Below are 17,208 nucleotides of genomic sequence, written 5' to 3'. Positions count from 1 at the left end.
CTGTCCATGTGATGTGCTCCTACTTTGTTTTGCATTTAGATTTTACACAGAATGAAGAAAGATGAGCTGGAACTAAAGTGCAGGAATGAAACTAATGCAAGTCATTCTGACAAGTACAAACCCAAACTGTATTTCCTAATAAACGTTTTTGGTGAAAGCGGCTTCTCTGTAGGCTGCAGTTCTCAATCTGCTACTTGTGCTGTGACTGAAGTTAATGAATCCCAAAAGTGTTGTGAAAATGCTGCTCTATACCTGGAGGACTGCTGTGCTGTAAATCTTCGACCCCGTACATCTGCACCGAATTACCCTCATGCAGATGCGAGCATGATGAGTACTCATCGCGTCCTCAGAGGTCTGATCACAGTTCAATATTCTGACAGAGGTGACACAAAACTGCTGACTGCTGTTCTGCCTGTGGTGAGCTCAGTGATGCAATGTAAATCATGACTGTCATCTTTCAATATTCTCTGCAGGGAAACAGAACGTGTGAGTGTGTTGGGCTGTTGGTGGTGGGTGTGCATGTTTTCTGTTGCAGTGGGACCACCATGTTTGAAGGCTGACTTCCTGTCATGGCTGCTGGGCCAGCTGACAGAAAGTCCTTGGCTCACATCCTTGAAGCCCAACCAAAGAGCCTGCTGCTCCTCCTGCTCCGAACAGTAAGATCATCCGCCTCTCTGCTTCTTTCAGAATGCATGCTGCACTAAATTGAGCTTTTCTTTCAAGTGCCTTCCTATTTTCCCTGCAATTTGTACTAAATTACAAAGTTCTTTCCAGGAAACTTCCTGAAAATGAATACAGAATTATTAGAGGTTTGCAGGCTCATTAAAAAATGTTACATTTTTGCTTTTGTTATTTCTTTTCTTCAGCTGCACAGCATGCATGAGACCACAGTAAAATGTCATCAAAATTTGCCATAGTCAAATTAGTGTGATTTAAATCAGAAGTAGATCAGCTCTGCTTAAGAAATATAGAACCTGCAGCTGCAACCTCACGTTTCCTGTAATATTTAGTTTACTGTGTTGTACTTAGTGTTATATCTGTGCAGAGGAGTGTCATATGGATTTGTTGTTGCAAGAATCTTTGGCGAGGAGTCACACAGCCTCTTTTCATCTCCAATGTGAGTTAAATACTGAAGTTCAGGTGCAGTTTTCAAACCAACAACAGCATCAGGTTCACCTGCAACATGTAACTGAAAGAGTCCGGGTGTCTTGTTTCTGTGTAGGAGAGGTGGAAGGGTATTTTACATGTCTGTGCCCAGGGGCCCATTTTCTCTTAATCTGTCCATGATACGATCACAGTATCTTATGGACAAGAATAATAAGGGCACATTGGTAATTTAGGAGTTAAGGATGCAAATGGCCTCTGGGTAAATGCTGTTTCTGAATGGATGCTCTCAGTACCAGCACTCTAAAATTCAATCATACCTTGTGAGATGGAAAACATTATCATCTGTCTTGAAAAAGATCTTTCTTCAGTACTATTGTAGTTTTGACTTCCCACTTTAAGAGGAGGAGATTGTTACACCCAAGAATCTGTAGTTCTCCACCTGTCAGATGTCCTGACCATTTATGACCCCTGTGGCTCTACAGAGGTCCACGACTACTTTCTTTGTTTTAGAAACATTAATCTCTGAGCTGTTGGCTGCACACCAGTCCACCAGGGATGAAACCTAATTTCTGTAAGCTGCCGCTTTACTGCTAGAAATCAGATCTGCTAATGTAATATCTTCTAAAATCTAAACAACTGCATAGACTGAGACTGTAAAGGGTAGTTATTTCAGTGGTCACTTTTGGCTGCTACATCAGAAATCAACAATGGAAAAGATGAAACTGAATGAGCTATATGTGTGCATCTATAATATCTCCAGTCCAGGTCTGTTAGGAATAGTTGTCACTGGAAAGTCTGTGGTCCTTCTTGTGATCAGGATAAGACTGAGCTGTGTACTGAGCATGCCCAGAGGTCCCAGCTGTGGCACCTCAGTGGAGAACAGAGCTCTCATTGTGTGCCGCTGTAACCCAACACAGTGGCACAGAGCTCAGATTAAAGGCTGTGGTGATGCTCGGCCTCTCTGTGGACACAAATATAAACAGTGGGCCACTACAAAGACACTGGGACAGCTGGGTCTCCAGTTTAATGTAGTTTATGTTGCAGTGGAAAGGTTTATAAAAACAGCTTTGAGTTTATAATTTATTCTGTCATTGTCAGTGCTGGGAAGTAACATTTACTACAGAGTATTGCTTTTTTGAGGTATATGTACTTTGAGTATTTTCATTTTATGCTACTTTATATGTCAACAGAGTGTAAAGTAGTTAAAATTAATTCCATCTCAACCAGCGACAACATTCAAATGTTGATGCATGAGTAATAATGATCCTAATGTATAATATGTACAGAATCAGAATCGTTTTAATTGCCAAGTAAGTTTACACATAGGAAGGAATTTACCTTGTTGTATGCAAAACAATAAACATAGAATAATATAAATAAAGATACAATAGAGACAATAAAGAGACAAGATATACAAATATAAACAGAGACAATATCTACAATATGATCATTATTTAAATAAAATTAACAAAGATCCATACAATTTGCAGGTTCATTCATTCATTGTGGTATTTCTACTGTTTTACTGAGTCCTTTTTTATCACTCGTCATTTTATATGAACATGGACTCCAGACTGTATAAAATGAGGTTAAAGGTTCTTGTATTGGGGCATTGTATCCAGTGTAAAGTAACACACAGATGACCAGAAAAATAAATTTATTTTTTGCTATAGTGCAGATATGATATCAACGTTCTCATAACAAATCAATACTTCTATCTTTTACATATTTCCAGTTCCTAAATGAAAATGTTGTCTGAACACAAGCAGCCATGCAATAAGTTGCATAGTTACAATATTAATATTACAAACACTTTACAATATCACACAAACTCAGTCTCAGTGCAGTGAAATCCTGCTCTTGCTGCTACCTCCTTTAAGCCCTCCTACCTAGATATTATTTATCACTGCTCAGTGTTGTTTGCTTAGTCCTGCACTTCCTCTCTGTACAGACACACACTCTAAATTTCTAAAATAATCCTCGCTCTCCAGTATACCCCAAACATTTTTCAACAGGTCTTCATCCCACTCAGCATAACACTCGCCACACTCCCAACCCTGCCTGTGCACCAGGGCAGATGGGCATTATCTGTCGGTGATGCGTTTACTGCACTGTTTCATGTTAGCTGCACGCAGAAAGTACCACCAGCACAGGTCCTCATTAATTAATCCCATTCAGGTCAGCTTACTATCCACTAGATGACGCTCTCGCTTTTTAAAGACACGCAGCTGCAAATTGCATTTATGCAGAGTGCAAACAATTAAACTTACAGTGAGGTTGAGGCGAGCAGGTACGTGTTAGAGCATTAAATAATTAATGAAACCATCAGTTTGAACAATACATCAATATCCATTTATGAACTTAAAGTAGGGAACTTATTATTTTAATCTCCAAATATTGCTGAAATATTCCACAAGGTTGTTTTTGGCTTATTTGTATTTCTCCAACATATATATTAGGATTACTATCTACTGGGTCCACCCATGTACTGTGTTTGTTTCGCATAGTAAAATTATGACTCATACCTCAAAACTTATGAACTCATCTTGTATTTATAATAAGGTTTTTTTTTTATGTTGGCTCAGTTTCTTCCAAACACAATCAAACAGGCGTGCATTACTGTCTTTGCTGGTTTAAAATGTAATAAACTTAGTTCAATTCTTAATTCAATTTAGAAGTAAATTATAAGTGTTTTATATTGAGCTGATTTTAAAGACTAACTCAGGTTGAGGGGTGTAAAGTCCCACCTACAACTTGCTCCCTATTGCTTTTCAGAGCCTCTCCAGACCCTGCTGAGGTGAGCTGAACCGAGCCGAGCTTGGCCGGTCCGAACCGAGCCTGGCCTGGGATAAGCCCTAGCAAGACTACAGGGAGGATTCATGATGTGAAATCTGTTCCTGGACCAGCGGACTGGGGTTTTTCTTTTTGGGGGTGGGCGGGTTTGTGCGCTTGTTTCAGGAGGCGGAGCGGCCCGGAGGGTCGGACGTCCTTCTCAAACTGTCCTACTCTCTCTGTTAGAAAACAACACAGGACTCTATAAGTTCTCAGGCGGTGGTGTGGGCACTGTTGCTCAGCCTTTTTTATCTTTAAACAAACGTTTGAAACCTGCGATAAGTGAACCAGAGAGAGAGAGAGAGAGAGACGACGCTGGTGAGTAAACTAACTGTGTTCATTCAGTCTGCTGTGAGAGCCGTTAACAGCCGTTAAAACTCAAACAAACTGCCAAACAAAACTGAACATTTAACACCAAAAAAAAGGACAATTTAACTTGCTATAAAGTGAGTGACTCCGGGGATATGTGAAGCTTTATGAAGTATTACAGTAAATCTCAGGCTGGTGGTGTGTTTGCGGCCACCTGTTGCAACTGAGCAGCGATGTAAAATGTCCACAAACTGCGTCAACTCTTCTCTTGTGTTAGTTTGTTTAAGTTAACCAGCTACTTTAAGATTGAACTGTCTGTAGTTTATAACTCACACACTCGGTGCTGTTGTTTAATTGTGTTTACAGTTGCTGCTGTACACTCACGGTTCATTTACCTGACGCTCCAGATTAGTGAACCTCCATTCATGTTACGTAACTTTATAATATTTTCCCACAGTGTAAATCCTCGCTGTCTTGAGTGATTTAGTTCAGTCTTTACATCCACTTTGTCCTCAGCTGCTTTTACTGATTAGTTTTCTTCATGTAGTCATGTGAGACACTCTGGGGGGACACAGACAACCCCTAGGCTCACATGAGGAGATAAAAATCTGCTTTGTTAATATCTTTTGCACAGTCTGAACCTCTTGCACAGATCAAAGCCAGGGCCTTGACATCTAACCTGTGTCCTGTGCCGACCTCTCTGCTCTGCAGCACAGGGGTCATTGAAGGCAGCACTGCCACTAAGGAGGACAGTGGGGCTGCTCAGTGAGGGTTTCCTCCTCTTTTTTTTGCAGTGAAAAATACAGTGGGAGGGAAAAAAGTTGCACACTTGTTGAAAGCCTTTGTGCTTTGGATACATGTGACACCAAGGATAAAAGAGTCTATTGTGTCGCCTTTAGCTTTAATCTGTCTTCGACGGCACTTCCTGCTGGACGAGACACTTTACCTCCTCTTCCTCCTGTGCAGGCTGAATAGTGTGAATCTGACTAATTCTGACTAATTGAAGCACCAGGATCAACCAGTCACCACATTCATTGACTTGTCACAGCCAAGGCGAGGGGAATTATTCTCATGTGAGTGGCCGACATGTATGAAATAAATGGTTTCATGCATTGTTGATGGTTATTTATGTCTTGTTGATTGTTTATTTTATGTCTTTTCTATTACATAGAAAATTTATTTTTTATTGCCTGTTTGCACCGTGGGTCCGAGAGGACTGACATTTCATCTATGCTGTATGTATAGCATACTTGACAAATAAAGTTAACTTGACTTGACTTAATGGCAGAGGCGGGCCACCATACCTGAGATACAGACAGCCTCGGCTAACTTTTAGGAAATAAAATGTTACACTTATACCATTTTATTTAACAAGATGAGTACGTTACCACCTTGGCTAACCAGTTTTTTCGGGGGAAATCCTGAAATCTTCTATCAGGGTACATCATCGTCATTTTGCATTGTGATATTGATCTCTAATATAGTTTCTGTTTAGAAGCTGTTTCAGATACAATACGGGACAGACAGGAATGTCTGCATATAAATAAATACCTGACAACGCTATGCTGCTCATTAGTTTGAGACAACAATAAAAGATAAATCTGCTCCAGCTATATATTATCATATCTCCCAACCCTACATGGTGCTGTGCTCAGTTGTTCATCGGTCGGTCCGTTTCATGCCAGTGTGCTGTATCCTGCTTTTGCCTTTGTTGTCAGTCTTATCAGTGTCCTTCTTCCAGGCCCATCTTGGTCCGGTCTTTGTATTGTAACATCAGGTAGAATGGGATGCTATCAGCAAGGCAAACAGGAACCTGTTGAAAGCCCTTTGTTCAGTGAAACACATGGTGGCTGCTGATGGCTTTGTCTTCACCGACTTCCCAGGCATAAATGTGTCTAAAGAACATTGAGCGCCTTACTTTAATATTTGTACACAGTTTGATATTTATTGCCAGCTGTGCGTTCTCACAATCGTGCTGCAAATCTGTCAACCTTGACAACCCTGCAATTATTATAAATGTGACAAAATCGAGCCTAATAAGATTTTGTTGCTTTCTTTTCATGGCATTTCCCATGAGCGTGGGCTGAAATTACAATGTCATTTACAAGGATCCACAACACAGTGTGTGCACACACTCACACACACTCCAAAGTTGTGTAGATCTGTCACAGATACAGATCTTTTCTCAGGTCTGATTCATGTTGGAGTTTTATCTTTCAGTCCCTTTTTCTTAACCTTTTAAACCTATATTCTTTGTCATGCCGGGTAAACAGTCATTTTGTGATACCATGTCTGTTAGTCACTCGCCTGTGAGGCCTTTCTCAACTATACCTGGTCATTTCTAGAGTTAGAAAGAGTGTGGCTGAAGTTGACTCAGAGATATTATGGGTTCAGAGATGTTTTAGGCAACATAGTGAACGTATTGTCTCATCCTTCATTCGGCCAGAGCACATTAGTTTGACATAAAATATCTCTGTGGAGAGAAAACCGAACATTAAGAATGCTAAGACGAGTAAAAGAAATGAAAGCAGACAACGTAATTAAATGCAGCACGGCTTTAATGTTCCATTAGTAGCTGAGTGTGGATCTGGGAAACATTTACTGAATAATGTAGTGTCTCATCTCTGACTAATACAGCCTGTCTAAACCTTTGGTTGCAGAGGTGGTCCACCTGATCCAGGGAGAGGGATTTGTTTTCCTTCTGCATTCCTGATGGAGTCGTACAGAGTGACTGGCATTCCTAACAGTGGACCACAGCGGGGCCACACTCAGCCGTCCCGCCCCTCCAGGCCCCACAGTAATGGAGCTGGTACATACGGTCTCAGCATCCGTGTCCAGGGTATAGATGGACATCCCTATGTAGTTCTCAACAACCAGGATAGGGGTTCTCAGTCCTTTGTCGACCCTAACAGTAATGGGTATATCGACACGGAGGGCTCTTTTATTGAGAACTACGACGAGTATGATTTCCGGGGAGGAAAGGAGGCTGGATCCAACAGCCCCTTCATGGAGTACAGGTCTCAGAAGATGATGCATTACTCTGGTCCTCAAAATGGTGTTGCAGATTCCCAAGGAAAGAAACCATCCAGCCTTCTGAACTTTCAGAAGCATCCGGAGATACTGCAGCCGTATGATCCAGACACCAACTCCCTGAACCTTGATACTTTCCACAGCCTGCCTTCAAGGCCTCTGTCTCTGCCTGAGACTGGGAACCAACAGCAAATCTCCAAATCTGCTGTACCTGCACCATCCAACGCCAAGTCATCAAGTGTGGACCAGAATAAACCCCCTACCCAGCAAGAGAAAAGGCAGCTTCCATCCCAGAGCATGAGTGAGACGGCCCTTTCAAAGCCTCCGTCCCAGCGTCAGTCTATGCCTCCGTCCCAGGTCGCTCAGCCTCAAACCAGGACACTAACACAAGTGGCTCGGCCGCAGTCCAAACCTCGTTTTGCCAACCTGAATCCACCTCAGTCCAAGCCAGGCTCTAAAGTTCAGCAGCAATCAGTCCCTCCAGCCCAGCCTCAGCCGTCCACTGTGTCGAGTCCCACGAGTGAGCATAGCAAGACCTCGTGCAGATCCCCCAGTTCTATGAGCAGCGCCAACTCCAGCCTGGAGCGCACCCGTCGTGAGCCTGATGTCCTTCCTCTACGCAGGACTGACTCCAGCGGGCCAGTTCTTCAGTCCTCTTCCCGCTCACGCCACTCCTCCTCATCTTCGACCTCTAAGGCTCAGGTGGATGAGCAGATGGACGCCCTGTATGCAGACACCATCAACCGCCACGAGAACCGCCGCTACATCCCCTTCACCCCCGGTTCAGGCAGAGACATTGACACAGGCTCCATTCCTGGAGTCGATGAGCTCATTGAGAAGTTTGATGGCAAAGATGTCAGCCACCAGCGCAGGGGCAGGGCGGGCCGCAGGAACAGGATCAACCCAGAGGACAGGAAGCGCTCACGCAGCGTGGATAGCGCCCTCGGCCTTCGAGATGGCTCTGGCAACATGGACGGGTTTAGCTGCCAGCGGGGCACATCCATGGAGCATGTACTGCGGCCCTCGCAGCTGCGGCTGCAGAAAACAGCAGGTCAGGACTCCTGGCTCACGGCTGTAGATGGTAAGGTCAACTCCAGGGCTTCATCTTCTCGGGCCACCAGTGCACCCGGCTCCCCCCAGGACACCCCCCAGAACACCATCTCTAAAGGTGTCAGCTTCATACAGGGTTACAAAAAGCCACAGACTCACACATCCTCAGTACCATTCACTAGTAAAGAGAGTAAGGATGATGCCTCTTCATCTGGAAAGGTTCCGACAACATCGCTGTCAACATCGCTGTCCAAGCCGTCTTCCACCGCAGGCAAAAAGCCCAGTACAGACGCAGATGTTCAGGTAAAAGGCCGGAGAGCTATGCTGTAGCATTATGGTTTGATCTTACATTTAGAATCTGAAATGTCTTTGTTTTAACTTGTGTCTTATGCTGTTTACTTAATGTTAGTAAATTTTCCAACAGATGATCTGTCTGTTCAATCTAATCAAAATCAGGATCTGTCAGATCTTTGCTTTGTTAAGAACTTATTTCATTTAGATTTTGCTCTCATTTGCAGGCGACACCTGATCTTCTGAAAGGTCAACAGGAGCTTTCACAACAAACACACGAAGAGACAGCAAAACAAATTTTGTTCAATTACCTTAAGGACGGGTGAGTAATCTTGACTTTCGTTATCTTTTCTATTGTTCTTGGTGTACCGTTTTTTAAGTTTTATTTGATCATATTGATAAAATAAATATTGTGAAATTGTTTTAGTCTTGATCACTGGCTGTTAGCTGAATCATGAACGGAGCATATTGTTCACTCTAAAACTGAAAAATCCAACATGTTGCACCATAAGGCCATGCATCATAAAGGGAGAGACTGTTCTGTGGGAGCACATAAATGGTTTTTATCAGAGTTGGACTGTTTGTGATAAAAGTGAAGGAATGTGCTCTTCTTACCCTCCCATCCAGGCTGTGAGTGATTCAGCTGTCTGGAGTTTGTTTTCTTGCAGAATCCCACTCCCTCTGCTTTCACTTTGCTGCAGTGTGAAATGAGGGGAAGACGTTCTGTTTGCTTCTGTAATCAGACACTTATTGCTCCTCAAAGAAAGGCATGTTGGGTTAGAAGGTTAACTGAAGTTAAGGTTTTAAAGGTGCCAAATGTGATGGTTTGTGGATTCTTTTAATTAAGGTAGCGAGCGATGCCAAGAACTGTTTTAGGAGAATGTTAAAGTTAATCACAATTGCCAGTTAAACTGCACTTTTCAGCAGTTGCACTAGTTGTGTGTGATTATACAGTTTTCAGGTTTCTACAGTGTCGTACAGGCTTGTGGTAATGTAGAAAAAGAACAGGAAACTGCTTGGGTGTGTCGGGCCACAGGTCAGGAGTCACAGGACAAAGGAAAGGAAACACAGATGGAAGTGCTGGGGCTGAAACTGAGCTACATTCCCAAGACCCAGAAGACAAACATTCACCAACAGGGGTTATAAAGGTTTAATGAAAATCATCTGTATGAGGAGAAGAGAGATTTGGGGGAGGTTTGGCTTTCTGTGTCAGCCTTGAAATTTATTGATATAATATATCCCTTTTGTCATGTGAAAGTGTTGTAACTCCAGTTTTGTGGATTCTGGTGTTTTCACTTTAACTGAAGGATTATATGTTGTTCTCTGGGTTGAGAAAATCCTCCCATCTTTGGGCTTTCAAACATCTGGCAATAAACTTAGAAATGCTCAGTGTTTAATGCTAAAGACAAAGCTGCTTTTCTTAGCTCCAGAGAAGTTGATGTTCCTAAACATCAGTTTCAAGGTATTTACTGTCCAGAGCAGTACTGTTATTGGTTGATATGTGTAGATGTGGCTGGTTTTGTGACCAAATGCTGTGAATCTATGCTTCTTCTGTTTTTCAATAATTGATGAACAAAACTACTATTTCATGGTAAATGTTTACTACATAATATAATCTGTATTATATTTTCAGAATACCAAGCAACAAGCAATCCATAATATTTTTAAAAAGAAACTCTCACAATCTCTCGCCATTTGCATGATATTTATATTTCAAAGCATTAGAAAGATATTTCTTAATCACTTAATGGTTGCCGCAACATTTTTAGCTCTAGTTCCTACTAATTTACCAGGTGCCATAGTTTGTTAGATGGGTGCAATGGAGCTGTTTGTGCTGGGAGGTGACAAATCAAAGCAGCATGATCCCTCCTGACCCTTTATAAGCTGGGAATGAATGACTCTGTTCTCAGAACAGTCTGGAATTAATTCCTGATCCCCCAAAACACTGAAAGAAGTTTTCTTTTACTTTTCCCTTTAATAACGTGTTAACATACCTGTGTGTCTGCAGAAGCAACGACAATGATGAAATGACGAAGAGAAAGGTAAACCTGGTCTTTGAGAAGATACAGACGTTGAAGTCTCGGGCCACGGCAAGTTCACAAGGCGACAACAAAGTGAGACATTGTGATATCGCTGTTTTTGTGCACCGATAATTAACAGCTTATGAAAAAAAGGTTTTCATTCAAGTAAATTCATTCTGCCATAACATCCTGTTTGATTCCAACCACTAAAGGAATGAGACCTTTAAAGTGTGCGTATTATTTCAGGCTCTTGCACTCAGACTGTTTATTTGCACCGCCAGCTATTCAATATTTTTCCTATTTTCATTCGGAATTGATCAATAAGAAATAACCAACTGCAAAAAAATCTCTCTTCCTCTCAGTCCCTGGACTTTGCTACACAGACCAAAGCTCTGCAGGAGCAAAATGCTGAACTGGAGAAAGAAATGGTCGAACTGAAGAAACAACTTGAGGTAACAACAGTTTAACTGAAACTGTGCCTCCGAACACCAGCCTGTTCATGTTGCCATGTCAGTTTATTGCTGAATTTTTTGTTGTTTGAGAATATGCTTTAATCAAGGGTTTGGTTGGAAAGTAGATCTAAGGGATTACGGTTCTGCTTGTTGAATTTAAAGATATATTTTGGGACTACGGCTGGATGTAGAATTGGCTAAGCTTAATACAAAGGCATATTTTCATAGACACAATAATAGAACAAACAGGCTAGCCTGTTCAAAACCTGTAATTCTGTGTTGTGTGTGTGTGTTGCAATAAAGTACGTAGGAATTCAAATTCAGTTGTTTACTTTGTATTAAAAGTTAAATAATTGAAACTGCAACTGTTGGGAATGGATTTATAATAGGGGAACAGTTTTTGTAAATGTTACATGCTGCTTATCCATATAGTTGGAAACAGATACTGCTAACAAATTCTTAAAGCCTGGTGCAAGAGATGTATGAGACTAAATGAGTGTATGTACATTGAAATGTCAACATTAATATTTGTGTCTCACCTGCAGAAGAACCAGGCTGACAAGAGGACAGCAGCAGGTTTGAAGGAGCTGCAGCAGGAACTGGAGCAGAGTGCAGAGGAGTGCAAGCGTCTGAAGGAAAAACTAGCCAAAACAGAGGCCGAACTCCAGACCACAGTCGAAGAGTAAGTGCAGAGTGACGGTGCTGGAGAACGACCAGTGATCAGTGTGCATTAATCAAATAGCTTAGCTTTATTTAGCATTTCCAGAATGTTGTATTTTATTTGCTTTGAGGCAACGCAGCAAGTTCAGCTCCCTTTACTGGTATCTTCATCTTTGTTGTACACCAATGAACACAACTGGCAATGATTGTGGTGGGAAGCGGGTGAGGGATCAGGTTCTTGCACTAACTGATCCCTACTGATTTGTTTGCAGGTAAAGCGGTGTATCAGCAAAACCATATAAATGTTAACACCTCCTCAGGTCATATAATCATAAATAATAATTATAATTAGCTAGAGGTGTTACTCATCAGCTGTTGCAGTACTTGACATTTCATGCTGAAACCAGTGTAGGATGTCTGTTGATGAAACCACTCAGACTGTTGATGGTTACTGAAGTGGTCACCATGTCAGTCTTATTATACAACCCATTGTGTCTCCTCTTGTTTGTTAGGTTTATCTTTCACCCTCCATATTAATGTGAGCCTGGTGACTGATTTACTATTCATTCTGACAGCGCCAACTGTCCAGCTCAGTTTCCGCCCTCTTATACCTTATACAACTATTATTGTTGGACTGATCTCAGTCGGTGTCCAGAGTGTTGCCTCCATGCAAAGCTTGCTGGTTTTGTTTGGGGTTCTTCAGTTTTCATATGAAACATGAAACAGATGAAAAATGTTTTTTTTTTAATCTTGCTCTTTTTGTGGCATGTTGCCCTTCTGTATTGGGCCTTTCATTTTTAGAATATAAAGGCAAAATGCTGTATTGATAGTAAAGAGGTAGACAGGAAACACGAGGGCCAGTAAGTTCCCCTGGCTGGAATCAAACCAGGGACGTTGCAGAAACATGGTCAGCATGTATTCTTACAGCAGGAATAGATGTTCTGCTTTAGTCTACGTGACTGTATGGTGATTTGTTTGAGGTGCCTCACATCACTCATCACCCTCCCCCTCAGTGTTGTCGTGTAGAGGCAGTTTAGACATTATTGGTTTGCCATCATCCTGGTATTCATTTTAACCTTAGTGGTCTGTAGGCCTCACTTTCAGACCCAGCACAGGTGCTGCAATTTGTATGTGTGAATTAAACTGCAGGTGTGCGGGTGTGTACGTGCATGTCTACAGCATGTAGAGTGCTTGTACTGTGTTGTGACATGTTGTATCGTTTGTCAGGCTGTTCCAGGTGAAGATGGAGAGGGAGCAGTACCAGACAGAGATCAGAGACCTGCAGGACCAGCTGTCAGAGATGCATGACGAGCTCGACACTGCCAAGAAGTCAACCTCTGATGGAGAGAAAGACATCATTATGGCGGTAATGCACAGTGTTCATTGTTCTTACTGCTCGGCAAAATAAACATCTAAGATTTTCTTTTTCTTCTATCTTGAGTACTACTGGTACATAAAACCATTTGGTAAAATGTATCTTTGGAGTGAGTTAACATTAAACCCTAATGCAACCAGTGTGTCTGGAAGGTGCTCAATGATTTGTTACATCCTGTACTACGGTAAAATATTGACATTGTTAGTCACACTGAAATAAGACAGAATGCATTTTAGTTTGCTGAAAACCTTTCCAATAAACCTTAACAACTCCTTATGATGAAGGCTTTATCTGAAAGATTTATCTCTGGAGACAATATAAAATAAACTCAATCAACAACCAAGCCAGGGAATAATTTTGATCTTTAAACGGTTTATTAAATGTGGTTGCAGTGAGAAAAGTCTGTGTAACCAAAGACAAGAGCAAACTTAAGGGTCACGGTCAAACTTTGGGGTCAACCACAGTCCGATTCTGCAAATTCTGAAATGATAAAGAATTACTAAACTGTCTTAATTTTCCACAGGAGATGATGCAACTGAAGCTGGAGATGCAGGAAGTTCTCCTGGCCAAGGAGGAGCAGGAGGAGTTGCTGAGGAGGCGAGAGAGGGAGCTGACAGCTCTGAAAGGAGCCCTGAAGGAGGAAGTGGCCGCTCATGATCAGGAAGTGGACAAGATGAGGGAGCAGTATGAGAAGGACATAAGCCAGCTACAGATGTCTTTGGAGGAGGCCAAGCAGGTAATCAGCCTCCTGGTTGTTTCCTCCCTCCCTCCCTCCCTCCCTCCCTCCTCATCTCTTCCAGTTAGACAGTGTTCCCTCCTCCTCATTTCCTTCCCTCTCACCCTCCCCCTATTCCAGAAACACACCCTGTCACAGAGGAGTGTGGAGATAAGCACCGCATCAGGGGAGCTGCAACTGTGTCTGTGTGTGTTTTGCATTGCAAGTTGTGCCATATGTTGGTCATCAGAGGTTGGGGCCGCTGCTTTGAAGTGACGTTATTTACACCTTTACACCATTTCACATCTGTGGTGCTGAGTATCAACATACTGAGGCACTGCTTTTCTACTGCAGGAGATACTGTATCCAGACTAAGCTTGTCACTTGAAATCAGCATCACAAAAGCAGTGGAAAAAGGAGGCAAAGAGGCCTTGTTTCATTGGCCGACTCCATTGTATTTGAAAAAAAAAAAAAAACTTTAATTCAAGATGTCAACATATGAATTAGTGTACCAGGTGAAGCTCAGATGGAAAAGGAAAGTCCTGAGTATAACAAGAATTTTAAATTATTTTCATCCAACAGCAAAAGATCTGCACTTAGCATACTACTCTTCAGTCTTCTTTAGTGAATAATATATTCTCAAAACATTTGATGCCTCACCACTGTATGTATATGTACAAAGACAAGTTAGCAGTTGACTTTTCAATATTTACAGAGTTCCTCCCACAATTCTGTTAACCCTTTAAATTCCAGTTGTACTTGTACATGCATAGATTTTTCCCGTAATAATGTGGTGATTTGTGCATATCTGCTGTCATAAATCAGTGAGGATTTGGTTTTGTTGGCTTGCAGAGAAATGAGGATAAAGATCTTAAACATCCCAGTTTTTAGTGTCATTTAGTGTGTTTAGTGTATGTAATTGCACTAAATAAACAAAGTAATTTTAACACGCAGATCAGCATAGGATAGGATATTCACATATTGCAGTGAAAAGCTGTACGGTTTTGACACAAGTGGACAGTAAGCTCAAGTTGAGTGTCAAGAGTTCACACACTTGAGCTGTGTCAACAGAGCAAGCTGATAAAATGAAAACAAAACACTATGTAACAGTTAAATGTAGCTCGTCATCATTTTTCATGGGAAGTGTTTCTTTCTTGCCAGTCAAGTGTGGAGGTGTTTTCTTATCTCAGCTTATTCCTCTAGGGAGGAACATTTTACAGGAGGAATGATGTTTGATGATAACATTTGGAGATATTTGGAGACATTTATCTGTATATGAGACTGTTAGGAGTTGCCTTACTGGCAAGGTTGCTATTGTAGCTTAAGTAGCGAGTCTTGATTAAAGGGTCAGATATACTTAGGACACAGTTCTGTTTTTACTGCACTGACAAGAAATAAAATTCTGAAAAGCTGCACCTCAGAATTTATAAATCTATTTTAAGTGTTATTCGGCACCATTTGGAGAATAGTACCAGTAATGAACCATAAATGAACGATTAGAAGTACCATTTCTTGTATGTTGCATTAAGATGAAACATACATGCCATGACGCAGGATACTAAAAGGACTGAAGACACATTGTTTTCAGTAGGTCGCCGTGTGACTCACATGTGTCCTGTTTATCTCCAAGAGACTGGAAGTTGTGCTTGTTCTCGGCTTCCTGTAGGCCTGGTGGGAGTCCACAGCAGCACTCTGCAGCAGGAGTCTATGAGAACATTTCCTTTTGTCAAACAGAGGTACTGCTCCCCTGAGGGAGTAAGTCATCAGGGGTTTACCCTCAGTGCTTTGTAAACACTTGGCGAGATGAAGTCATTGTTTGTTTCTCTTTTAAGATATAAAGGAGCCCTCACTCGGCAGAGACTTGTGATCGTGTCCTTGAATTAATGTTCTGTCCTCAGGTCGGACTTTGTGAATACTTTGTAGATTAGAAGGCTGCATGTCAATTATTATTGTTATTAACATGAACATAAATTAATCTATACCGTGGCACCATTTATTCTTTACCTCAGTTTATGTCGGGGCAATGTGCAAACAGGTGATAAGACCTGATACATCAGCATTAAAATACATACTGATATCATTTTGTAGTCAAACTGCAAAATAAGCGTTTTGAAAACATCCCAGTAATCAATACTGAAAATACAATGTGTGAAATACCACATAAAAATATAGTGAGTCCACTAGTTCACAGCATGAGGGCAGTTGTCTGAGCTACAAGTTATGAGAAAGTCTGACATTCAAATTGCGTATTATCTCATATACACTTCTGCTTTGTGTGAGGCTGTCAGACAGAGGAACAAGAAGATCCAGAGTGAATTATGCATCTTTTCTGCCCCCATCTCTAACCAAACTGCTGCTTCCCCCCATTGAGTGGCCCTGACGTTTTGCGGTGACCAGAGCAGACCATGCGAAGAAGAATGCTGGAAACTGGAGCACTAAATTGTTCTGTACACTAGTTAATTGCAGTGGCAAGCCTTCACTAATCTAATGAGCTGCTGTTCCTGAGTTGCGTCGTGTCCCCTCTTCTTTCTGTGCCCTGAAAGAGTGGGGGTAATTGCGGACCTCAGTCGATGATGAATGATGAGTTTGTTTCACACAATAATAGCAGCGGGGGTTGGGACATGCTGAATAAGTGGGTCAGTGTGCTGAAGAAAAGGGGATGCGTGGCTGACCCCCTGAAAGGAGCGGGGGGCCTGTTTTGTGTCTTAAATTGAAAGCTGCATTGTGTTTTCCATGAGGTGAAATCTGTGGAATTTCATCAAGAAAGTCTTGGTCACACTTTCTTGAGAAGATATGAATTTGCTTATTATAAGCACTACTTATCTGAGTTCTTAATGTTCTGTAACGAAAGACGTCTGCACATTTGGAAGTGGATTTGATCTTTCGTGTCAGCATGCGCTGGTATGCAAAAAATGTGGAAAGATGAGGTGCGGCAAGTAGAGAGAGGGGTTTGTTTCCAGGAATGTCGGGGTCAAAGTGGAGAATGTGCACCCGGCACACCTCCTTTTTCACTTGGCTCCAGCTCTGTGACAGTGCACCCACTCCGACCTGCGGGAGAGACTCGGATCTTTTCATTTACGCCTCTTCAGGGTGCTGCAGTTGCATCTTCATCTCCGCAGCACTCCAGATTCTCAGTGTTAGAGGCTTTAATAGGTCTCAGCCGTACTCTCCCTTCCTAACTGTAAAGACAGAGCCTTGCCCTTATCACACCATTTCCAGCTCTTGTTATGTTTCACCTACAGCCTTGAGCCGCAGTGTGTAACACGGCCACATTGTTATCACGCTCTCATCTGTAACCTCAATCCCAAATGCTGTATTTTTTCATTTCCTAACTCCACAGTTTCCACACAAGACTCTGCAGTGATC

The 17,208-nt window shown here is 42.0% G+C and overlaps 1 protein-coding gene across 4 annotated transcripts in view; it reads left to right on the top strand.

Moving 5' to 3' along the window:
- Positions 1-4,097: 4,097 nt before the first annotated feature.
- The window catches only part of cgnl1 (cingulin-like 1), a 29,106-nt gene continuing 15,995 nt past the window's right edge, over positions 4,098-17,208 (top strand). For 2 of the 4 annotated variants that reach the window (XM_035651705.1, XM_035651702.1), the window contains exons 1-8: positions 4,098-4,257; positions 6,909-8,631; positions 8,847-8,941; positions 10,628-10,733; positions 11,003-11,092; positions 11,638-11,774; positions 12,980-13,118; positions 13,651-13,863. In XM_035651705.1, the coding sequence (XP_035507598.1) occupies positions 6,961-8,631; positions 8,847-8,941; positions 10,628-10,733; positions 11,003-11,092; positions 11,638-11,774; positions 12,980-13,118; positions 13,651-13,863 (2,451 nt within the window). In that variant the 5' untranslated portion in view covers positions 4,098-4,257; positions 6,909-6,960. Of the gene's footprint in view, positions 4,258-5,167; positions 5,322-6,908; positions 8,632-8,846; positions 8,942-10,627; positions 10,734-11,002; positions 11,093-11,637; positions 11,775-12,979; positions 13,119-13,650; positions 13,864-17,208 lie in introns of those variants that run through there. The other 2 variants (XM_035651704.1, XM_035651703.1) reach the window with 2 other exon arrangements.

This window comes from Morone saxatilis, unplaced genomic scaffold (assembly GCF_004916995.1).
Source record: "Morone saxatilis isolate NCDOM2014 unplaced genomic scaffold, NCSU_SB_2.0 Contig11, whole genome shotgun sequence".
Taxonomy (NCBI): Eukaryota; Metazoa; Chordata; class Actinopteri; family Moronidae; genus Morone; species Morone saxatilis.
This window is presented reverse-complemented; position numbering and strand designations above follow the sequence as displayed.